Source organism: Camelina sativa, chromosome 18 (assembly GCF_000633955.1).
Source record: "Camelina sativa cultivar DH55 chromosome 18, Cs, whole genome shotgun sequence".
In the NCBI taxonomy this organism is placed as follows: Eukaryota; Viridiplantae; Streptophyta; class Magnoliopsida; order Brassicales; family Brassicaceae; genus Camelina; species Camelina sativa.
Genome location: NC_025702.1, coordinates 12,977,612 through 12,998,021, shown reverse-complemented (window position 1 = coordinate 12,998,021; position 20,410 = coordinate 12,977,612). Strand labels below are relative to the sequence as shown.

The 20,410-nt window shown below is 37.7% G+C and overlaps 3 protein-coding genes and 1 pseudogene across 3 annotated transcripts; 2 read left to right on the top strand and 2 right to left on the bottom strand.

Annotated features, from left to right (window-relative positions):
• LOC109130600 (putative F-box/FBD/LRR-repeat protein At3g23955) lies at window positions 2,877–3,306 on the bottom strand. The gene has a single exon (XM_019240312.1). It carries the CDS (start codon window positions 3,299–3,301, stop codon window positions 3,035–3,037), a length of 267 nt encoding a protein of 88 aa, XP_019095857.1. The 5' UTR covers window positions 3,302–3,306; the 3' UTR covers window positions 2,877–3,034.
• On the bottom strand, window positions 3,380–4,567 carry LOC104763429 (putative FBD-associated F-box protein At5g53635). Its single transcript, XM_019240083.1, has 2 exons — window positions 3,635–4,567; window positions 3,380–3,559 (listed from the first exon to the last, which is right to left on the bottom strand). The coding sequence occupies exons 1-2, from the start codon at window positions 4,565–4,567 to the stop codon at window positions 3,380–3,382; spliced, it is 1,113 nt and encodes a 370-aa protein (XP_019095628.1).
• On the top strand, window positions 6,572–8,921 carry LOC104761386 (F-box/FBD/LRR-repeat protein At1g51370-like). Its single transcript, XM_010484464.1, has 4 exons — window positions 6,572–6,977; window positions 7,174–8,076; window positions 8,178–8,318; window positions 8,426–8,921. The coding sequence occupies exons 2-4, from the start codon at window positions 7,210–7,212 to the stop codon at window positions 8,714–8,716; spliced, it is 1,299 nt and encodes a 432-aa protein (XP_010482766.1). The 5' UTR covers window positions 6,572–6,977; window positions 7,174–7,209; the 3' UTR covers window positions 8,717–8,921.
• Window positions 18,145–20,235, top strand: LOC104761385 (annotated as a pseudogene).

The following is a 20,410-nucleotide window of genomic DNA, read 5'->3' as shown; positions in this document are numbered from 1 at the left end:
TGTTTACCATAGCTTATGGGTCGATTGAGCCTTTAAATTGATAACAAATGAATTTCAGTGGTTGAGTTGTAGTAGATTGTAGAATAGAACCCGAAATCATCCAATTTGAGCTTTTGTAGTATTAATGGTAAATGTAGTAAAACTGGTACTACTGATAAATGTAGTATAACTAGTATTACAGACTGAGTTTTTTTTTTTGGTATTGTATTTGTAGGATACAATGAGCAACAATGTCAAAATACATTTAGATTGTTAAGGTCACATGGATAGTTTAATGTTGAAGACATATGTGGGATATGATGAACAATTTACTATTTATGATGATAAGGAGCTATGTGTTTATCTAATCTAACATCCATTGATAATGAGAACCATAGGTGTATTTTGTTTGTGGAGGTCATCACTATTTCGGAGCTGTTTAAGCAAGTGCGGAGAGCAGACACAAGAATTATGACAAGTTCCACTCAAAGGATGATAAAATCGGGCCTAATGCCATTTTTTGTTCAATAAAAATCTGTAAATGTGGTTTACAAGTTCGAAGGATTGCAAAGACACATATTTCTCAATTACAAACTGATTTCAATAATGTAATATTTATATACTAGTTTTTTTGGCAACATGGTAATACTGGTATAACTAAGGAAAAACATGTATAACAATTATGTTTTTTTTAACAAAACCTAAACGAAAAGTACTTAATATACTTACTATCTTCGTAAACTTTAGAAAAAATGTTACAATGTGTAATAAGAAAGAAGTTGCAAAATTATGTTGTTATGAAAGACTCAACACAATATATTCCTTATACTTTTAAGGTCAGTTTGTAAATAATAACCAACTAAAGATGAAAAAGTTGCATAAATATTTGTTTTAAACATTTGAATGCATAAAACATTCATAATTATATGTTAATAGAATTTAATCAACTGTAAAACTAAAAAAATATAATTTTAAGAGTGTGTAAAACTAATTAAATGGAAAAAACCTAAAAGTAGAACTATTTACAAGTATGGTACAACTACTATACTAGGTAAAACTATGTGTGAACACTAGGTGTGAACACTAGGTGTGAACACACATATTACACACGTGGAAATACATTTCGGATTTTTTTTTTAATTTTTTTCCCACAAAAATCAAAAATGTTGAAAATCTCATATTTTCTAAAATCCCAAAATTCCAGATTAGTTTTACCTAATATTTCCAGTTGTACAGGACAAACTCCAAAACAAAAAAAAAACAGATTAGTTTTACATAGTAATTGCAGTTGCACACAACTAAATTCCAAAAAGTAATATGAATCCAACAAAGTTTTACAAGTAGTTCTACAAATAGAAATAAGAAGAGCATCCAAACACCCACAAAATTAGTTCTACATGTCCATGACCTTGTAAAGACTCTTTTACTATGGTTATTGGTGTCTTCCTCCACGGCAGTCGGTTTAACACCCTTCTTTTTCTTCTTACCAATGTCTTGTACCAACATCATCTCATGGATATTACACCTCGTCGATACTTGATTTTCTTGTTGTACTCACTCGAGGGGAAGTAAATTCTAAGAGGCTATAGTGGTGTCGAGGAGGAGGATTCCTGCAACAAATAGTTATACCAAGTATTATCAAGTTATATTGTTTCAGAAATTCATATTAAGACTCTTCGTTCTACCTAGTTATTCTAGTTTTACACACTAGTTCTACCTAGTTATTCCAGTATAACAAAATACTAGTTCGTAGTTATACTTCTATATACCACAAAAATTTGATTCCGAGAGACATCAAGAGCAATTCCAACTAGTTTTATTTATTTTACATGTTCATACGAATCCAAACTTACCATTGAGTCGATGGTCTCGCTCTCACTTCGGCTTCTACTTCTTCTCGAGTTTGTTCCCAGCTCGAACTACTTGATTCCATAAAGAGGGATTCTTCGTTATCTCCTTAAACTTCATCTCGATTACTTGATTCTGGAAAGAGGGATTCTTCGTTAGCTCCTTCTTCTACGACCGCATTGGAATCCCTCTCTCCCTCTTCTTCAACCACCGGATTCAAAACCTCTTTCTACCACCGGATTATCTCCTCCTTGTACCAACGGTTCCGAACCCTTCTTTTACCACCGATTTTGAATCTTTCTCTCCTCCTTCTTTTACCACCGCTTGCGAATCTTTCTCTCCTTCTTCTACTTGTGTGATCTTAGTGTTTTTTTCCCCCACCTTGTTATTACCATCCTCGTTATCAAGTATGAAGACAAACGATGAAGGAGAACGATGAAAAAAAAGAGCGGTTTGTATTTTCTCTTTTAATTTAGGGATTTAATCGAGTTAGAAAGAGGAGAGAGAGAGGAGATTGGGTTAGATCCGACTTTGTTATGGGTGGGTGGATAAAACCCTAGTTTTCTTTGTAATTTTTCTTATTTTTGTATGGTAAGAGAGTAAAACACCAATTTTTCGGATTTTAAATAAATCAAAAATAAATTTTAATTAGATGGGGGAGTTTTGAGATTTTCGATTTAGTTTTAGGGACTTTGGAGACGATTCCTCTCCTAAGCCTTAAGGAGTACCATCAATCCAAGTGCCTTAAGACCACTGTGACTGTCTGAGGACAAAAGGCGCTTGGATTCTCGCATTTTGAGTCCTCTTTTTTTTTTTGACACAATTTCAAGTGCAAACGCCTTGCTGTTTATGTTGATAAAACGTTGTGATGTGTTCCATTTGGTCATTAAATTTTTACGTTTGCTTAATGACATTGCTAAGAGTTTTCTAACATTTGAACTGTGATATAAGAGATCATCCATGAGGCATGGACACTTTAGTAACCAATGAGCAAAAAACATACACCATCATAATATCAGTAGACCAAATATTTTCCAACATTGTCTCTTTACACAAAAATTACCAAAATAAAAAAAGCAGTTGTTTCATTCCTTTGTACTCACAAGACCCAAATGATAAGGGAACATATGAAAGGCAAGCCTACGCCTACAGACATCAACCGATATAATAACCTGTCAAATACATACAATCTCACACATGTTTCCTTCTATTTTTGTACAATGACAACCTTACATTTGGTAGAGGCTCTTGGGACTTCCAATAGTTTCTTCAAGACTTCATCTTCTGTTGAATTAGAATCCAAATGTAGAGTGAGTCTCTTAAGGACAGCCGAATTCTCTAAGAAGTACCTTACTAGCTTCATTTCTGCAACATTTATCGAGACTGGGAATTTAAGGATTACAAACTCGAGAGAGGATTCCAAACACTTGGGCACAGATGAGGGCACATATAAATTAATGTTGACTTGATCCATCTTCTCCAGGCTATAACTAGGACCCTGTCAAGGTAATGAGGGGATAAAACAAAGTGAAATATCGACATGGCAGAAGCTTCATAGAGATGAAACAAATATCATAGGGTTTAGCAGATTTACCATCAAGACGAGGGATTTCAGATTCGGGCAGCTCTCAAGAAATGGTTCAAACCATTTCATATACTCTCCCACGAGAGAAAGCTGTGACATATAACCAAACTGTGGCAGCGATTCTGATTTGGAATAGTAATGAATGATCTACAAGTAGAAAGAGAGAGATTATAAACTTTTTCATTATATCATATCATATGTGTATGTATAATTCATGTATACCTTCAACAAAATGTCCCCAAATATCGTCAAATCCTCGACCTTCAAGATCCCTGACAGACAACTACGGATGAGACTCCTCCTCGATGAAACACTTGCTTCATCCACAACCTCAATACCAAAGGAGACATCAATTTTTAACTTGGCATTGTACTCCATATTGTTTACTATAAAGCTTTTTGATTTCTCATCTATGATTGCCAAATCACATAATAGAGGAGCATCAATGATAATTCCTGGAACAGAATCAACCTTAGTAGAAGCACAACCTGCAATAATGAGTCTTTTCAGTGACCTAGAGTGTACCCGAAGGGGTTGAGAAGCATCCAGATATCCGAAAATTTCTAAATCTTCCAAGACAGGACAAGAAGAGACAAATCTCTCGAAAGTGGCATCCTTGGAAAGCCAAAGATAAGTTAAATGCATAGTCTTCAGACGAGGGAAGGAAAAAAACTCGACAACATCCAAGGTCATACAATTGAGCTTTAAAGAAACCAGTGTGTGACACACGTAAAGGCTTACGGGCCTCTCAAAATATGACGTTAAACAAAAGTCAAGACGTAGATGTTGGACGTTACGCTTAACAGCATCATCAATCCATGAAGTGAAATAAGATGTATTCTCATTTACAACAATAGTTAACTCAAGGTTTTCTATGCATGACACCCTATCGGAATCAAAAAACTTGTCACCAAAACTCGCAAAGGCATTGAAGTCAGAGAACTCTCGGGAGCTTAGTTCCAAACGAGGAACCCAAAGCCAGAGACCCCTCCACCTGGTGGACAAAATGCTTGGTCTTACAACATCATTAATAGAGAGATAACCAAGTATGTGATATATCAAATGATCAGGTAATTGGCTTATCCTATCTTCCTCCAATATCTCACTCAACCCTTTAGAACAAGCCTCTTTCGGTTTCTCCCTATCATCAGCCATTGTTGCAGAAAAACTTAATCTGATTTTTTTTTTTAAATTTTGTCCAACAAAAATGTATGTGCCATCTAGTTTTATAATCATCATCTAATAATTTCTTTAGCAAAGGAAAAAAAAAATTCTTAAAGTTTGGGTAGTTTTAATTAAGTAACTCAATTATGAGCTTTAATGGTGGTGTGATTTTATGTGAATGTGTCTTTTAATTGTGTAGCTATGATATAAAGGTATCCAATGATAAATTGATGACTAAACTGATAATAATTTATATACTTTTTCTGCTTATTATATTGGTTCAATGATATAAAGTGAAATTTTATTAATTTATAGTGATATTAATTTATAATTTATAAACATTATTCTATAGTGTAAATTAATAATAATTTTTTATAGATATATACTTTAATTGTTTAAATTTTTAAAATTATGAATTGAGACAATATCAGCAAAATAAGATTATGACTTTAGGATGTTATCAGTTTGGAATTGAATTTGTAATATTTAGAAAACATTATTGACAATAAATTACAAATACTCTATAAAACTATCAAAATGAAAATGGTGCATATATATGTAGAAATTGAAAACTTAGCTATTTTTATTACATGTTATAGAGTATTTTCTATCATTATAGTTTGAAAAGAAAACATAACAATTATTTATAGATATGAGTTTAGAAGAAAATTCAAAATTTTAAAGCATACATATATCAATATATATATATATATACATATTTACATAATTATTAATTTACGATAATATTATGACAATATTTTACATGGGGATTTCAAAAAAAAATATTATCTTATTATCTTATCAAATTTTGATGTTTTATAGTACAAAGGTGGAAAACAGAGTATTATATTACAAAGGTGGAAAACAAAGTTGCAGAGAAAGGTAACAAACCGACTATGGCAAGTTTAAGAGTAAAAGTACATAAATAGTTCCATAACAACAACTCAGATTACTTGTGCGGCAAGCGCTTCCTACATCAAACTTAGAAATCAGATGACAAGCTTCTTGGGACATTGGGTAGAACTGAGGCTAATAAATTACTTCCTAGAGAATTCAACAGTGCTCAAGAAACTGACTCTACGATTGAATCATTTTGGTACAGATGAAAAGCACATCCTCAAGAATATCCTGAAACCCCCTAGACGCTCTGTCACATGCAAAGTCGTCATATATTGATATGTAAGAACATGTGAAGCTTAAGCTCTTACCTTACAAGAGATGCAGGTTTAGGTTTTTGTTTAGAATCGGTTGGTGTCTTTGTTTCCGGTAGCCAACGTTTCTCGTTCATCTATAGAGACTATTAAGGTTGCCAAACTGCCCATCTTTTGACTCATCAAAATATCTAAGGGAATGTTGTTTTATTATCATGTTAATCAATGCTTTACTTAATTGGTTTGTTTGTTTATTTTTTAAAATTATGTTTCATGGTATCTATCCTATAAAGCACGAGTACTCTGTACTCATATGAGAGATGGTGTCTAACTTTTGGCAGATGGTGTCTAATTAACCTTGGTAACTAGTACATCTTTTGTCTCTTGAGAATATACGAATGCCTCAGTGAATGTCTGTCAAATTTGTTTGTTGATTTCAAAGTGAAAGTCTCTGGGAATTGATGCAGAAATGTATTGTTTTAAAGCTGATTTTAAGAACTCAAGATTGATCCAAAGAACACCTTTCTTTATTGCTCAAGAAAATTATAACTTAAGCTCTCACAATCTCTCAAGTTATGTCACAACACATCTCCTTATATATAAAACCTCAATCCTAATCCTATTAAAAAATACTACTCTTAAACATAATAGACCTTATCTCTTAACCATAACTCGGTTAAGGCTTAGGATAATTTCTAACTTAAGTTTATCCTTTTTAAGCTTAAGCCAACAAAATGGAGCTAGTTAGGTACTTGTTAAAAAATTAGGCAATGTAGGTATGGCTTTGGTCGATATAAGGGGTAGGCTTTCGAAATGGGAAAGGTACTTCGTTGGATTCTCTCAGTTGAGTTTTTAGGATCCTGAACAAAATTGGGTATTTTCGGTTCAGTCTGAAATGGAGGTTTGGTTGATTGGTTATATAATCCGAAATGGCGAAATGCTTTGCGTTGGACCAATTTATTTTCGTGCTTTATTGGTCCAGACCGGAGAAAACCAAGTTGGTCCAATTTAGTTGTACTATTTTTTTTTTTTCTTATCTCACGAACACAGCATACCGTTTCATCAACCCCTGCGAAAGAGATAAACTGCAAGGTGTTTGCACTCTAAAATTGCGTCAAAGGAGTCAAAAAGGCATTTGGAATGATGGTACTCGCTATTTGGAACGATGGTACTCGCTATTCTTACAGTGTTCTAAAGGCTTTAGGGTTCGGAGAGGATTTGATCTGCCGTGCAAATTAAACTCCATTCTGGTAAAGATAACGTCTTCTTATACTGTTGCTTGATTTTAGTCATCATCAAAAACCTTAACCTAATAAGCCCTCGCATGTAATTTTTAGTTTTTATCTTGAGAATTTTTATTAGGGTTTTGAGAATCTATCTGTGTGTGTTCGTAATCTCTTAACTGATTTGAATATACTACGTGGGTTGGTTGTTTCTGTAATGCAGATTAGTTGTGTGTGAAGAGGAAAAAAAAAAAGAGAAATGGTGGGTAGAAAGAAGACAACCAAAATATGTGACAAAGCCTCACATGAGGAGGAGGAAGATAGGATAAGCCAGTTACCGGAGTCTTTGATATCTGAAATACTTTATCATCTCCCTACCAAAGATGTTGTCACAACAAGTGTTTTGTCTACCAGATGGAGAAATCTTTGGCAATCAGTTCCTGGATTGGACTTAGACTACGTTCCATCCTCGCAATTTGATGACTTTGTGAGTTTTGTTGAAAAGTTATTTAATTCCAACAGGGAGTCATGGATACGCAAACTCCGGTTAAATTTGCGTCGTCCTTCTGGTACTTTTGATCTCACCTCACGGGTTGATGCTGTGACTAGGCGTAGGGTTCAGCATCTTGATGTAACTTGTTACTGTATCAGTGATCCGATACCTCTGAGCATATATACCTGCGAGACACTGGTACACTTACGACTCCAAAGCGGTTTCTTGCCTAGTCCCGACTTTGTTTCCTTACCTCGTCTTAAGTTCATCCACTTAGAATGTGTTAGTTACTCCGATGAGTCCACTTTGGAGAAACTTATCTCAGGTTCCCCGGTTTTGGAAGATTTAACGCTCATCGGATTTTCTACACATACTGAAAAGGTTACACAAGTGCGCTCTCATTCTTTAAAAAGAATCCACATTCGTCAGCTCCGAGTTGTGATTGATGCTCCTCTACTCCAGTGCTTGAAGATTGGCACAATAAAGAACTATGATATAGTCAATTTGGGTTTCTTTACCAAACTAGATATAGATGTTGAATTCGTAGGCCATTCGAGTAGTTACTACATTCCTGACATCCTCACCGATATATCAAAGGTCAGGGACCTAGTTATTGGTAATGCTTTCTGGCAGGTATATACTTCTCAACGTTTGAGCATATATAAGTATACTTTTTTCAAGAAAGTTTCTCACCGTAACATTTTTTAATATGACGTGTTTACTTGTGTTACCAGGATATCTTTCTATACTCGAAATCGGGACCGGTGCTACAGTTTCGAAACCTATCCCGTTTGAATGCTAGACTTTCTAAATCTGATCTTGAATTATTACCACTCATTCTTGAGAGCTGCACAAAACTAGAATCTCTCACATTGGTAATGAAATAATATAGCTCTGATACCCATATATCGTCTATGAAAAAAGCTTTTACGTGTATCTCTCTCTACCCAATTCTGTTTCCTCTGTTTCTTTTTTTTTGTAGGAATTGGTCAAGGACAAATCCAAGAGTCGTGAGAAGAAGAAAAACCCAAATGTGATGTTTTCAACAGTGCCTCAGTGTTTGGTAACATCGCTCAAGTTTGTGGAATTGAAACGTTCGATCCCAGGCTATGAAGAAGAAATAAAGCTGATAAGATACTTGCTGAAGAATTCAACAATCCTAGAGAAGTTAAGGCTCAATGTTTACTACTCGAAAAAGGCAATGTGTGACTTCCTTAAAGAAGTCGTTGCAATGCCAAGAGGCTCTACCGCTTGTGAAGTCCTTGTTCTTTAATTAGTCTTTTTTGAGATTTTTGAACATTTCGTCTGAGGTTAAGTTTGTGATCGTTAAACACTTAAAAAATTAGGTGATTTTCTTGAGGATATTTGGCTTTGAGACACAAGTAAACTGCAGTTAGCTCTTTATGTTATTACTTGGTGGTTTGGTTGCTGATCTCCAATCACATGCGGCAGTAGGTTAAGCCAACTACCTGATCCGTTAATAGGTCACATTCTTCAGTACGCTGATTCCTAATTCCTAATTACGAACTTGCAATTTAAAGTACTTTTGGATTACTTTTGGAACATTGTTTACTACTATCAAGTTGATCAATGTTGTTTCTTATTTTGTTTGTTTGTTATATTTTTAAAAAAATTAAACTGGAATTGAGATAGAATCTCTCATCATGTTCAAGTAGGAATATACAATCAGGGATCAAACGAAAAGACTCATAAGAACTGATCTTCCAAGGCAGGTTCTCTGTTTATCATTTTTTTTCAAAATTAAGACATGATATGATGACTTATGAGCGTAGTAACTTAGTTTGATGGTTTTGTTACTCTTTAGTCTTAACACGTGTTTAGTCGAATTGACATCAAAATTTAAACCAGGATTAAACCAGTTTTTAGTATCTGAACAAAAGTGGGTATTTCCGGTTTGGTCCAATCAGACTTTTTGGTTGTTTATTGGTTCAGACGGAGAGATAAAAACGGCAAGGCGTTTGTAGTAAGCGATAAAAACGGTAAGGCGTTCGCGTCCTTCTTCCAAAGCCTGGCACTAAAGAAAGAGCCACTGGGAAAGTCATCAATTGATAAAAGAAGTCACTTCGACACAGAGGACTGTCGAGGAAGACGAATCTGCCGGTGGTAAAATTCTACTCTGGTGCGTCCTCTTCTTCCTTGATTTCTAGTCAACTTCAGAAATCTTAAAAACCCTAAACCAAACAAGACCTGGCATGTGTTCTTCCCGATATCTGTTTTTTGCGAAAGTCTGGGGACTTGCTGCAGAGATGAAGCTAGTAACGTACTTCCTAGAAAATTCGGCTGTCCTCAAGAAACTCACTCTGCCTTGGCATTATGATGCAATTCAGATTCAAGATGACGTGGTCAAAAAACTCCTCAAAGGTCCAAGACGCTCTACCAAATGTGAAGTCATCTTCCTTTGATCGGTAAAGAGTATAGAGGGAACATTGAAAAGGATTCGTGTTTTTATGTAAAACTAAGTGAATATGCATTGTAGCGTCATGGTTGGCATGCCTTTGGTCCATCTAGGCATAGGCTTTCATATGTTTCTTATCATCTTGGGTCGTAGGATTGGAAAAGGAAACGTACGTACTTCTTGGTCGGAAATCTCAATAGTTCTTATAATCAAACTGGTTTGTTATTTTGGTGATTTTGTGTAACGACAATGTTGGATATGGATAGCAGTTTCATTATTACTTGGGTTTAGTGATTATTATGGTAGCGTAATTATTTTGCTCATTCGTCTCTGAATTTTGCTCATTCGTTTCGACTCCATCGCGGTTTCTTGCCTAGTCCCGACTTTGTTTCCTACCCCGTCACCAAGAGCTGAGTGGATTTTATTGCTCTGTGCCAGAGTGTTTGTTATCTTCGCTTGAGTATGTTGATATCAAAACCACCAACTCGGGACGTGATGCAGAAAAGAAGCTAATAAGGTACTTCCTAGAGAATTTCACAATCCTCAAGAAACTGACTCTACGTTTGAATTATTATTGTACGGATGAAAAACACATAGTCAAGGATATCCTGGAAATTCCAAGACGCTACGCTCTACCACATGTCAAGTCGTCATATATTGATACATATTGAAGCTGAAGCACAAGAAATGCAGGTTGAAGCCTTTTTTTTTTTTGTTTATGTTTCTTTTGTTTAGAATTGGTTGGTCTTTGTCTTTGTTTATTAAGGTTGCCAAACCGCCCTCCCAAGTTAAGCGATGCTGTTTGCTTATTTTGTTTGTTTGTTTTAAAAATCATATTTAATTAAACTCTCACCCTACAAGAAAGGCAGGTGTAGGGCGCTTTTGTTTGTGCTTCTTTTGTTTAGAATGGGTTGGTCTCTTTGTTTTCGGTAGGTTTATCTGTAGAGACTATTAAGGTTTGCCAAATTGCCCTCTTGTGGCTTGTCAAAATATCCAAGGAATGTTGTTTATCAACAAGTTAAGGCAATGCTGTTTCTTATTTAATTTGTTTGATTGTTTTAAAAATCATACATCTAGTCGCTTTCAAGGTCAGTGCAGTTCTCTATTCACAGTAATCGTCAAGAGACTCACTTTGTGTCCAAGTAATCGAAAATGTTTGAGAGTCTCTAGCAAAAGGTGTTTTTGTGCTTCTCTCAGTACAATACAAACCATGGATATATTGGGATTTTTGAGTAACATACACTCGCTATTTACTTTATACACAGAACACCTACAGTTCCGGCAAGCAGTCCGGCCTAAAACACAGCAGGTTTTTTTTTTTTTTTTTGTTTCTGACTTGTTGCCCTTATTTTGCTGTTGTAGAAATCATTTTCATAAGACCTTTAAAAACCCTAACCTGACTAGGGTAAATGGTAATTAGCCTCCGTCACTTGAAGTTGAACTAAAGGAGAGTTTTTGGCTGCAATTTCATCCAAATATAGTTTCTCTGAAACTTGCATTTACAATTTTTTTAAAATTATTTCTTTACAGATTTCGTTGTAAAACAAATGGCTTGTTCCAAAAGGTTGAAGGAAGAAGATAGGATAAGCCAATTACCTGATCCTTTGATTTGTCAGATACTTTCTCATCTTCCCGCAAAGGAAACTGTTAAGACAAGCGTTTTGTCAACCAGGTGGAAAAGTCTCTGGCTTTTTGTTTCTAGTTTATTTTTGGCATGTTGGCACCTCCCAAAGTTCAATGCCTTTAAGCGTATGGGAATGTAAATGTCTTTCGGGTGATCTCTACCTCATTGAAGAAGCTCTGTATAAAGATAGTAAATGATGACCGGGATTTTGGTTTCGGATTTGTGATTGGTGCTCCTGGACTACGCTTTTTGAGAATCAGTGATAAATTAGAGAGTTGTATAATGAACAATCTTTTCTGCGGTGGCAAGGTAGATATATATATATATATATATATATATCTCCCTGTTGGCTTGGAAGATATTAATGAAGCAAGCATTTCATTGAGGAGAAGTGGTATCATCCACAGTTTTCTCCCTGGGATTTCCAAGGTCAGAGATATGACAATTTGTAAAGACATTTTCAAGGTATATTATTTAAGACAATTTCAGTTCTGCTACCTTGGACATATCACATTTTCAAGGTTCTGTCATGAAAGTTTCTGACTCTCATTTTTTTGGTTACAGCTCATCTGTCAATACTCGAAAGAAGTAGTGCTGCCTCAGCTTGGTTACATGTCCCGCCTGCATGTTACTCCTCGTGTATCTGATTTAAATNCGCACTTTGGGATCCACTGTGTTGAGGATCCACAAAGACACCATCGACTTTGCGGAGACCCAATCTTCATACTCTGCTTCCTCCTTGTTTGGCTCTGTCACACTTCCGTCAACAAAACCAAACTTTTTCTTGACTCGCAGTGCCGTTCTCACCGCCTGAGCCCACTCATCAAAGTTTTCACCGTTGAACTGAACCTGGGCGATGATGGCTCCAGGGTTCTCGTTCGCCGCCAGTTGGTAGGCCGCCGCCATCGTCTTCGACGACTCTATTTTAACGTTTTTTTCAGACATTTTTCAGGGCTCTGATACCATGTAAAGCTAGGTTCAGGCTGCTGAATCTCGTGTCATTCATTGTAAAGAAGAGGTACATTATATATACTTTCACACAAGATCTTGTTACCAACTAGATAACAACATATCTACAACAATACAACTACGATACGATAAATGCAGATCACAAATATATTCCAATGCAATCCAAAATCTCCAAAGATCTCGCTAACACCCCCCCTCAAGTTGAGCATGCGGATTCCAAATGCCCAACTTGGCAACCATGTTTTCAAACTCGCGACAACCAAGTGCCTTAGTAAACACGTCTGCGAGTTGCCCCTTCGTATGAACTTTCTGTGTTCGAATATCTCCAGCTCGTATAGCATCCCGAACATTGTGACAATCTATCTCCACTCCTTTAGTTCTCTCATGAAACACGGGATTGGCTGCAATGTACAAAGCGGCCTGATTATCACAATGTAAGTCTGTTGGTTCACGTTGAGACACTCCAAAATCAGCCATTAAGTGTCGCAACCACTCCAGCTCCTTAACAGTTAACGCCATACACCGGTACTCTGCTTCTGCAGAAGAACGAGCTGCAACTTTCTGCTTTTTAGTCTTCCAAGAAATTGGATAAGAACCAAGTGTGACGAACCAACCACTCACGGATCGTCTCATCAGAGGACAACCTCCCCAATCAGAATCACACCAGCCGTACAACTTTAAGTCACACTTAGAAGACAATAGCACACCCTGTCCCGGCGTTCCTTTTAAGTACCGCACAACACGCAATGCACAGTTCCAATGATCAGCTCTAGGACTGTGCATAAACTGAGACAGAACATGAATAACATAAGTCAAATCTGGTCGAGTAGCCAAAAGATACACAAGTCGCCCTACCAACCCTCGATAACGTTCTGGTTCTTTTAACAATGGACCATCAGAAAGAGCAAGCTTGTGTTATTGTTCAATAGGAAACGCAGCAGGCTGTGATCCTAGATATCCCACTTCACTAATGATATCCAGTGTGTACTTTCTTTGACAGAGAAAAATACCATCATTGTTCCTTGCCACCTCAATCCCTAAGAAGTATTTTAGCGACCCCAGGTCTTTGATATGAAAACACTCGCCGAGATACTGCTTGAACTGTGCTATGCCTGCTGTATCATTACCACCAATGATAATGTCATCTACATACACTAGGATGTAGATTTCAGAAGTACCACGACGCAAGTGAAACATGGAATAATCGGAGTGTGATTCCTTGAAGCCATACTGCGTAAGTGCTCCCTTCAACTTAGCAAACCAACATCTTGGAGCTTGCTTTAATCCATAGAGAGACTTCTTCAGCAAACAAACTGAGTTTCTATTTTCATTGTTACGGAAACCAGGTGGAAGTTGCATATACACTTCCTCCTCCAAATCCCCATGTAAGAAAGCGTTGTTTACATCCATCTGATGCAACTCCCACTGTTTTGCTGCAGCAACACTAAGAAACGTCCGAACCGTCGTCATCTTGACAACCGGTGCAAAAGTCTCATCAAAATCCACACCTTCTGTTTGATTGTTCCCCAAGACTACTAAACGGGATTTGTGTCTCTCCAACGTTCCATCAGCTCTATACTTGAGTTTATAAATCCACTTACAGCCAATCGCTTTTTTTCCTGGTGGAAGAGTTGTAACTGTCCACGTTTGATTCTGTTCGAGAGCATCAATTTCTTTCTGCATTGCCTCTCGCCACTCTTTGTAAGCCACTGCATCACGAAAGGTAGTAGGCTCCGTGCCAGCAATAATTAATGCCAGAAACGCTCTATACTTCGGAGAAAATTGGCTGCAGTCGATGTATTTTGAGATTGGGAAATCGATTCCTTCAACTGACTCGTCTGCAGTTTTGTCCGAATCACACACAACCTGCAACACATAGTCCTTCAGTCTAGCTGGCAGAGCTTTCTCACGCTTGCCACGTCCGAGTTGTTCAACCGGAAGTGCTTCGGGAACGCCCTCTTCTACAACGTCATTTGCTGCATCATTCTCTTCCAAAATTTCAGTCTCGGCAAGCATTTCATCTAATGCAGTATCAATACTCGTCTCTAGTGTCTCATTACTAGTCTCTTGTTCTGTTTCCAGGTCAGCAACTGCAGTCTCTTCTTCAACCACATCTACTAACTCACCAAAATCAGCAGTGTTGTGCAACAATGCCTCTCGATCACCTCTGAATTCACCTGAACTCATCGGAAAAGTCTTTTCAACAAAAACCACATCCCGTGATACAAAGACTTCGTCGGTTTCTAAATCATACATGTTCCAACCCTTTTTCCCAAACGGATAACCAACAAACAAACAACGCCTGCTTCTTGCTTCAAACTTATCTCCTCCTCTCCTTTGTTTGTGAGCAAAGGCAAGACAACCAAAGACCCGCAAATTGTCGTATGGTGGAGGAGTACCATAAATTAGTTCGTAAGGAGTCTTCCCCTTCAAAACTCGCGATGGTGTTCTGTTTATCAAGTAAGCAGCTGTGAGAACACTTTCTCCCCAGAATTTGATCGGAAGTGAGGACTGAAACAAGAGTGCTCTCACCACGTTAAGGATATGTCGATGCTTTCGCTCCACGCGCCCATTCTGCTGCGGTGTACCAACACAAGACGTCTGGTGTATGATTCCTTTTTCTGCAAATTCTGTTGTGAGACAAGTGAATTCTGTCCCGTTGTCACTTCTAACTATCTTGACGTTTTTGTTGAATTGATTAGACACCAACGTCAAGAAGTTCTTTAGTGTTTGCTTCACTTGTGACTTTTCTCGAAGCAAGTACACCCACACCGCTCTTGAGAAGTCATCAACAATTGTTAAGAAGTAAAAATGAATTGCACAAAGTAGGACTACGATACAGTCCCCATAAGTCGCAATGAATCATATCGAAAACGTCATCGCTTGTATTATTACTTGAGTGAAAAGCCTCACGGCTATGTTTTGCTTTTACACAAATTTCACAAACTGAAAAATCCCTACTTCGACTACCAACAACAGAAAGCAAATCTAAAACACCATTAGAGGGATGTCCCAGCCGCTGATGCCATATATCATCAGCTCCATCCTTATTCAAATGAAAAGCACGAAAGGTAGGCAAGCGACGAAAGAAGTACAGCCCGTCTCTAAGTTCTCCCGCTCCAGTCAGCCTCCTCATTGTACGGTCCTGTAGTACACAACCTTTGTTAGCAATTTGCATCACTATATCAAGATCCGCAACGAGCTGAGAAACGGATATCAGATTGCATCTTAATTCAGGTACAAACAACACATTCTTCAACTCAAACTCATCATCAAAAACCACAGTGCCTTTTTCCTTGGACAGAGTTTGACAACCGTTTGGCAAACCGATTGAACAAGGCAACATATACTTCTGATCAACAATCATTTCACTAAACCCCGTCATATGATTTGAGGCTCCTGTATCAAGGACCCAGTCATGAGAGAAAAACTTACCGGTCAGACGCGGTTCTGCCACCTGTTTTTCCTTAAGAAGTTTGATCAGGGTCCCCCACTGCTCATTGCTCAACCCCGTGTACCCGTTTCTCTCAGCTTCGGTACTCACGTCACTTTCACTTTGAGCAACTGCAGCATTTGCACGGATCATTCCACGCCCCCTACCAGCTTCTCCTCGACCGCCACCACGTCCGCCTTGACGAGAACGTTCACCCCACCATGGCGGATATCCAATGACTTGGAAACATGTCTCTGCTGTGTGTCCTGTCTTTTTACACGCAGTACAAAACAACCGTGATTTGTCGTTAGGTCCGGCTGTTATGTTTCCACTCCGAGCAGCAAAGGCCACCTGGGACGTTCGTTGTTCTCTCCCACGCATGACAGTGTTGATTCGTTCCACAGATTTCACCTTTGAGTAGACTTGATTCATGTTAGGCAAGGGATCTGTACTTATTATTGAAGTGCGAACTCCTCCGTACACCGTGTCATCCAAACCAAGAAGGAAGTGATGAATCCGGTCATCCTCCTTTTTCTTCTCAAGCTCCGCGGTGATGTTGCAATTGCATCCTCCACACTTGCACGCCAACGTCGGTTCATAATTACTCAGGTCGTCCCACAAGACCTGCAACTTGCCATAGTAATCGATCACTGTCATGTTCTCTTGACGACAAAAGGCAAGCTCTGCCTTAATCTCCTGAATCCGAGGACCATTTCCTTCAGAGAATCGATTCTTGATCTCCTTCCACAACTCCATAGGATCTTCCTTGTTTCCTAGTGTCTTTCGCACTTTGGGATCCACTGTGTTGAGGATCCACAAAGACACCATCGACTTTGCGGAGACCCAATCTTCATACTCTGCTTCCTCCTTGTTTGGCTCTGTCACACTTCCGTCAACAAAACCAAACTTTTTCTTGACTCGCAGTGCCGTTCTCACCGCCTGAGCCCACTCATCAAAGTTTTCACCGTTGAACTGAACCTGGGCGATGATGGCTCCAGGGTTCTCGTTCGCCGCCAGTTGGTAGGCCGCCGCCATCGTCTTCGACGACTCTATTTTAACGTTTTTTTCAGACATTTTTCAGGGCTCTGATACCATGTAAAGCTAGGTTCAGGCTGCTGAATCTCGTGTCATTCATTGTAAAGAAGAGGTACATTATATATACTTTCACACAAGATCTTGTTACCAACTAGATAACAACATATCTACAACAATACAACTACGATACGATAAATGCAGATCACAAATATATTCCAATGCAATCCAAAATCTCCAAAGATCTCGCTAACAAAATATGTTGCCAACCTTTCTCGAGAGCTGCCCAAACTTGAAATCCTTCATCGCTTGAGTATGTTGATATCAAAACCACCAACTCGGGACGTGATGCAGAAAAGAAGCTAATAAGGTACTTCCTAGAGTTTTCCACGATCATCAAGAAACTGACTCTGCGTTTGAATTATTTTTGTACGGATGAATAGTTCCTAGTCAAGAATATCCTGGAAATCCCTAGACGCTCTGCCACATGTCAAGTCGTCATATATTGAAGGCTTTTATGTTTTATGTTTCTTTAATTTCTTTTGTTTAGAATCGGTTGGTCTCTTTGTTTTCGGTAGCCACAGCTATAAGTTACTCGTTCATCTTTAGAGACTACTTGCCAAACTGGCCAAAACTGCCCTCCCAATTTAAGCAATGCTGTTTCTTATTTTGTTTGTTTTTTTTTTAAATCGTATTTCATGTACAAGTAGGCAAATATAATCAGGGATCAAACGAAAAGATTCATTAGGACTATCCCCAACTTTGTTCTGTTCATGGCAGATTAACTTTTAAAGCTGAGTTTTGGGACGAAGTATGGTCTTAATTTTTTGTTTCGACGAACAAAGTAAGGTCTAAAATTAAGTATAACTCATCAGCCCTCAGGACTGCCAAGAGTCTCTATCGAATATGTTGAAGTCGTCGTCCTTTTTGATTGGTAAAAAGAGACAGACAAAGCGAATATGAATGGTCTCAAACTGGTTTGTCAAATTGAGACCTTACCCTCAGCGGACATGAAAAATTAAAACCTGGATTAAACCAGTTTTTAGTATCTGAACAAAACTGGGTATTTCCGGTTTGGGCCAATCAGACTTTTTAACTGTTTCTTGTAAAACAGAGAGATAAAACGGCAAGGCGTTTGTAGTAAGAGGTTAAAACGGCAAGACGTTTGTAGTAAGAGATTAAATCGGCAAGGCGTTTGTATGAAGAGATAAAAACTGGGTAAATTAACTGGAAAAGTAATTATCAGTTGACAGGGGAAGACGAATAGGTTTGATCAGCCGGTGGTAACTAAGTTCCACTCCGGTGCGTCCTTCTTCTGCTTTTTATTTTCCTTGATTTGTAGTCATCTTCAGAAACATTGAAAAGCCTAACTTAATTTGTTCAACTCCCTCGCATGTGTTCTTCCTGATATCTGTGTTTTTGTGTAGAGACTTTTTTCGCAATTTTTATCACTGTCCGTAAATTTCATTCGATTGTTGTTTCTGTAAACACACTTATAGTAGTTCGATATCTGTTTTTGGGAATTTTGATTAGTTGGTTGTTATCTCTACCTTCAGTTTTTTTTTTTTTTTTTTTTTTACTTTCTTAAATTTTTTGATGATGCAGATTAGTTGTATTAAGATAGAGAGCAATGGTGGATAGAAGAAAGAAGAAAACCAAAATATGTGACAAAGTAAAAGTGTCACATAAGGAAGAGGAAGATAGGATTAGCCAGCTACCGGAACATTTGATATCTGAAATACTTTATCATCTCTCTACAAAGGATGCTGTCAGAACAAGCCTTTTGTCTACCAGATGGAGATATCTTTGGCAATCTGTTCCTGGATTGGACTTAACCTCCTACGAATTTACAAATTTCGATGCCTTTGCGAGTTTTGTTGAAAGGTTTTTTTATCTCCCACAGGGAGTCATGGATACGCAAACTCCGCTTAAGTTATTATAGTCTTGGTAGGAGTTATCTCGCATCATGGATTGATGCTGTAACTAACCGTAGGATCCAACATCTTGAAATTGATTATTCTGGATATGATAGGAAGATACCCCTGAGTTTATATACCTGTGAGACACTGGTACACTTACGACTCTATGATGTAACCATGTGTGATGCCAAGTTTGTTTCCTTACCTTGTCTGAAGTTCATGCATTTAGGGTATAATAAGTATCCCAACGACACCACCTTGCAGAAACTTATCTCAGGCTCCCCTGTTCTGGAACATTTAACCATCATCAGATCTCCAACTTATGATGATGCAAATGTTGTACAAGTGCGCTCTCACACGCTAAAGACAGCCTACATATGTGAGTTTTCTGAAGTTTTGATTGATGCACCTCTACTGCAGTCTTTGAAGGCTACGGTCTCCTCAACAATGAACTTTCAGATCGTCAATTTGGGTTCCTCTGCCAAACTAGATTTTGATTTAAGCTATAGGAGATAAAGTAGTAGCATGATTCATGGCATCCTCACCTGCATACCAATGGTTAGGGAGCTGATTATTAGTAATGGTATTAGGAAGGTATACATCTCTTCTCTTTAAGCATATATATATATATATATATATATGAAGTTTCTCACCCTATCATTCCTCCTTTACTTGTGTTACCAGGAAATCTTTCAATACTCGAAATCGGGACCACTGCTTCAGTTTCGTGGCCTATCCCGCTTGAATGTTGAATTTTCTAAATTTGATCTTGAAACGTTGCTAACCCTTCTTGAGAGCTGCCCAAAACTAGAATCTTTAGTAATGGTAATGAATAACTATAACCCTGATTTATGCTTATTGTTTGTGAAAATCTTTTGTCTAAATTTTCTCGTCAATTTGTTTCCTTCTGTTTTTGCAGAAATTGGTTAAGGACCGATCCATGCGTGGTAAGAAGAATAAGGTGATGTTTTCAACAACAGTGCCTCAGTGTTTGGTATCATCACTCAAGTTTGTGGAATGGAGACGTTCAATCACAGGGTATGAAGGAGAATTGGAGCTAGTAAGATATTTCTTGAAGAACTCAAAAATCCTGGAGAAATTTAGGGTTGATACTTACTATGCCGGAAAGGCTAAGTGTGCCTTCCTTCAAGAACTCCTTACGATGCCAAGATGCTCTAGCGTCTGTGAACTCCATTGTTCTGTGATTCCTAAGAATATATATGGCTGAACATTTCGATTAAGGTAGGTTGATCTTTTTGGTCGTTAAATTAGTTGATTTTAGGAGGATGTATTAGGCGTTGTGCCAAAAAGCAAATATTGCAGTTTAAGTCTTTCTTATGGTTGCTGCTCATGTAATAGTCACCAGTTACCAAGTTTTTCGAATTTGATGGTTATATCCACAAATTGTTCAAACTCTAATTAGGTCTTTTATTTTTATTTTTATGTATAAGCTCTTTTGCTAGCTGTTGGTTCTTTTTTAAACACAGCAGGTTCTTTTTTTTTTTTTTCTGACTTTTTGCCCTTATTTTGCTGTTGTAGAAATAATTTTCATAAGACCTTTAATTAAAAACCCT

What these genes read in the sequence shown, in the direction of transcription:
- LOC109130600 (XM_019240312.1), bottom strand. Translation starts at nt 3,301, where the DNA reads ATGGATCAAGTCAACATTAATTTATATGTGCCCTCATCTGTGCCCAAG.
- LOC104763429 (XM_019240083.1), bottom strand. Translation starts at nt 4,567, where the DNA reads ATGGCTGATGATAGGGAGAAACCGAAAGAGGCTTGTTCTAAAGGGTTG. An exon ending in TTGGGGACATTTTGTTGAAG is followed by an intron (nt 3,560 to 3,634) that starts GTATACATGAAT and finishes TTCTACTTGTAG; the next exon opens with ATCATTCATTACTATTCCAA.
- LOC104761386 (XM_010484464.1), top strand. Translation starts at nt 7,210, where the DNA reads ATGGTGGGTAGAAAGAAGACAACCAAAATATGTGACAAAGCCTCACAT. An exon ending in TTGGTAATGCTTTCTGGCAG is followed by an intron (nt 8,077 to 8,177) that starts GTATATACTTCT and finishes TTGTGTTACCAG; the next exon opens with GATATCTTTCTATACTCGAA. An exon ending in AACTAGAATCTCTCACATTG is followed by an intron (nt 8,319 to 8,425) that starts GTAATGAAATAA and finishes TTTTTTTTGTAG; the next exon opens with GAATTGGTCAAGGACAAATC.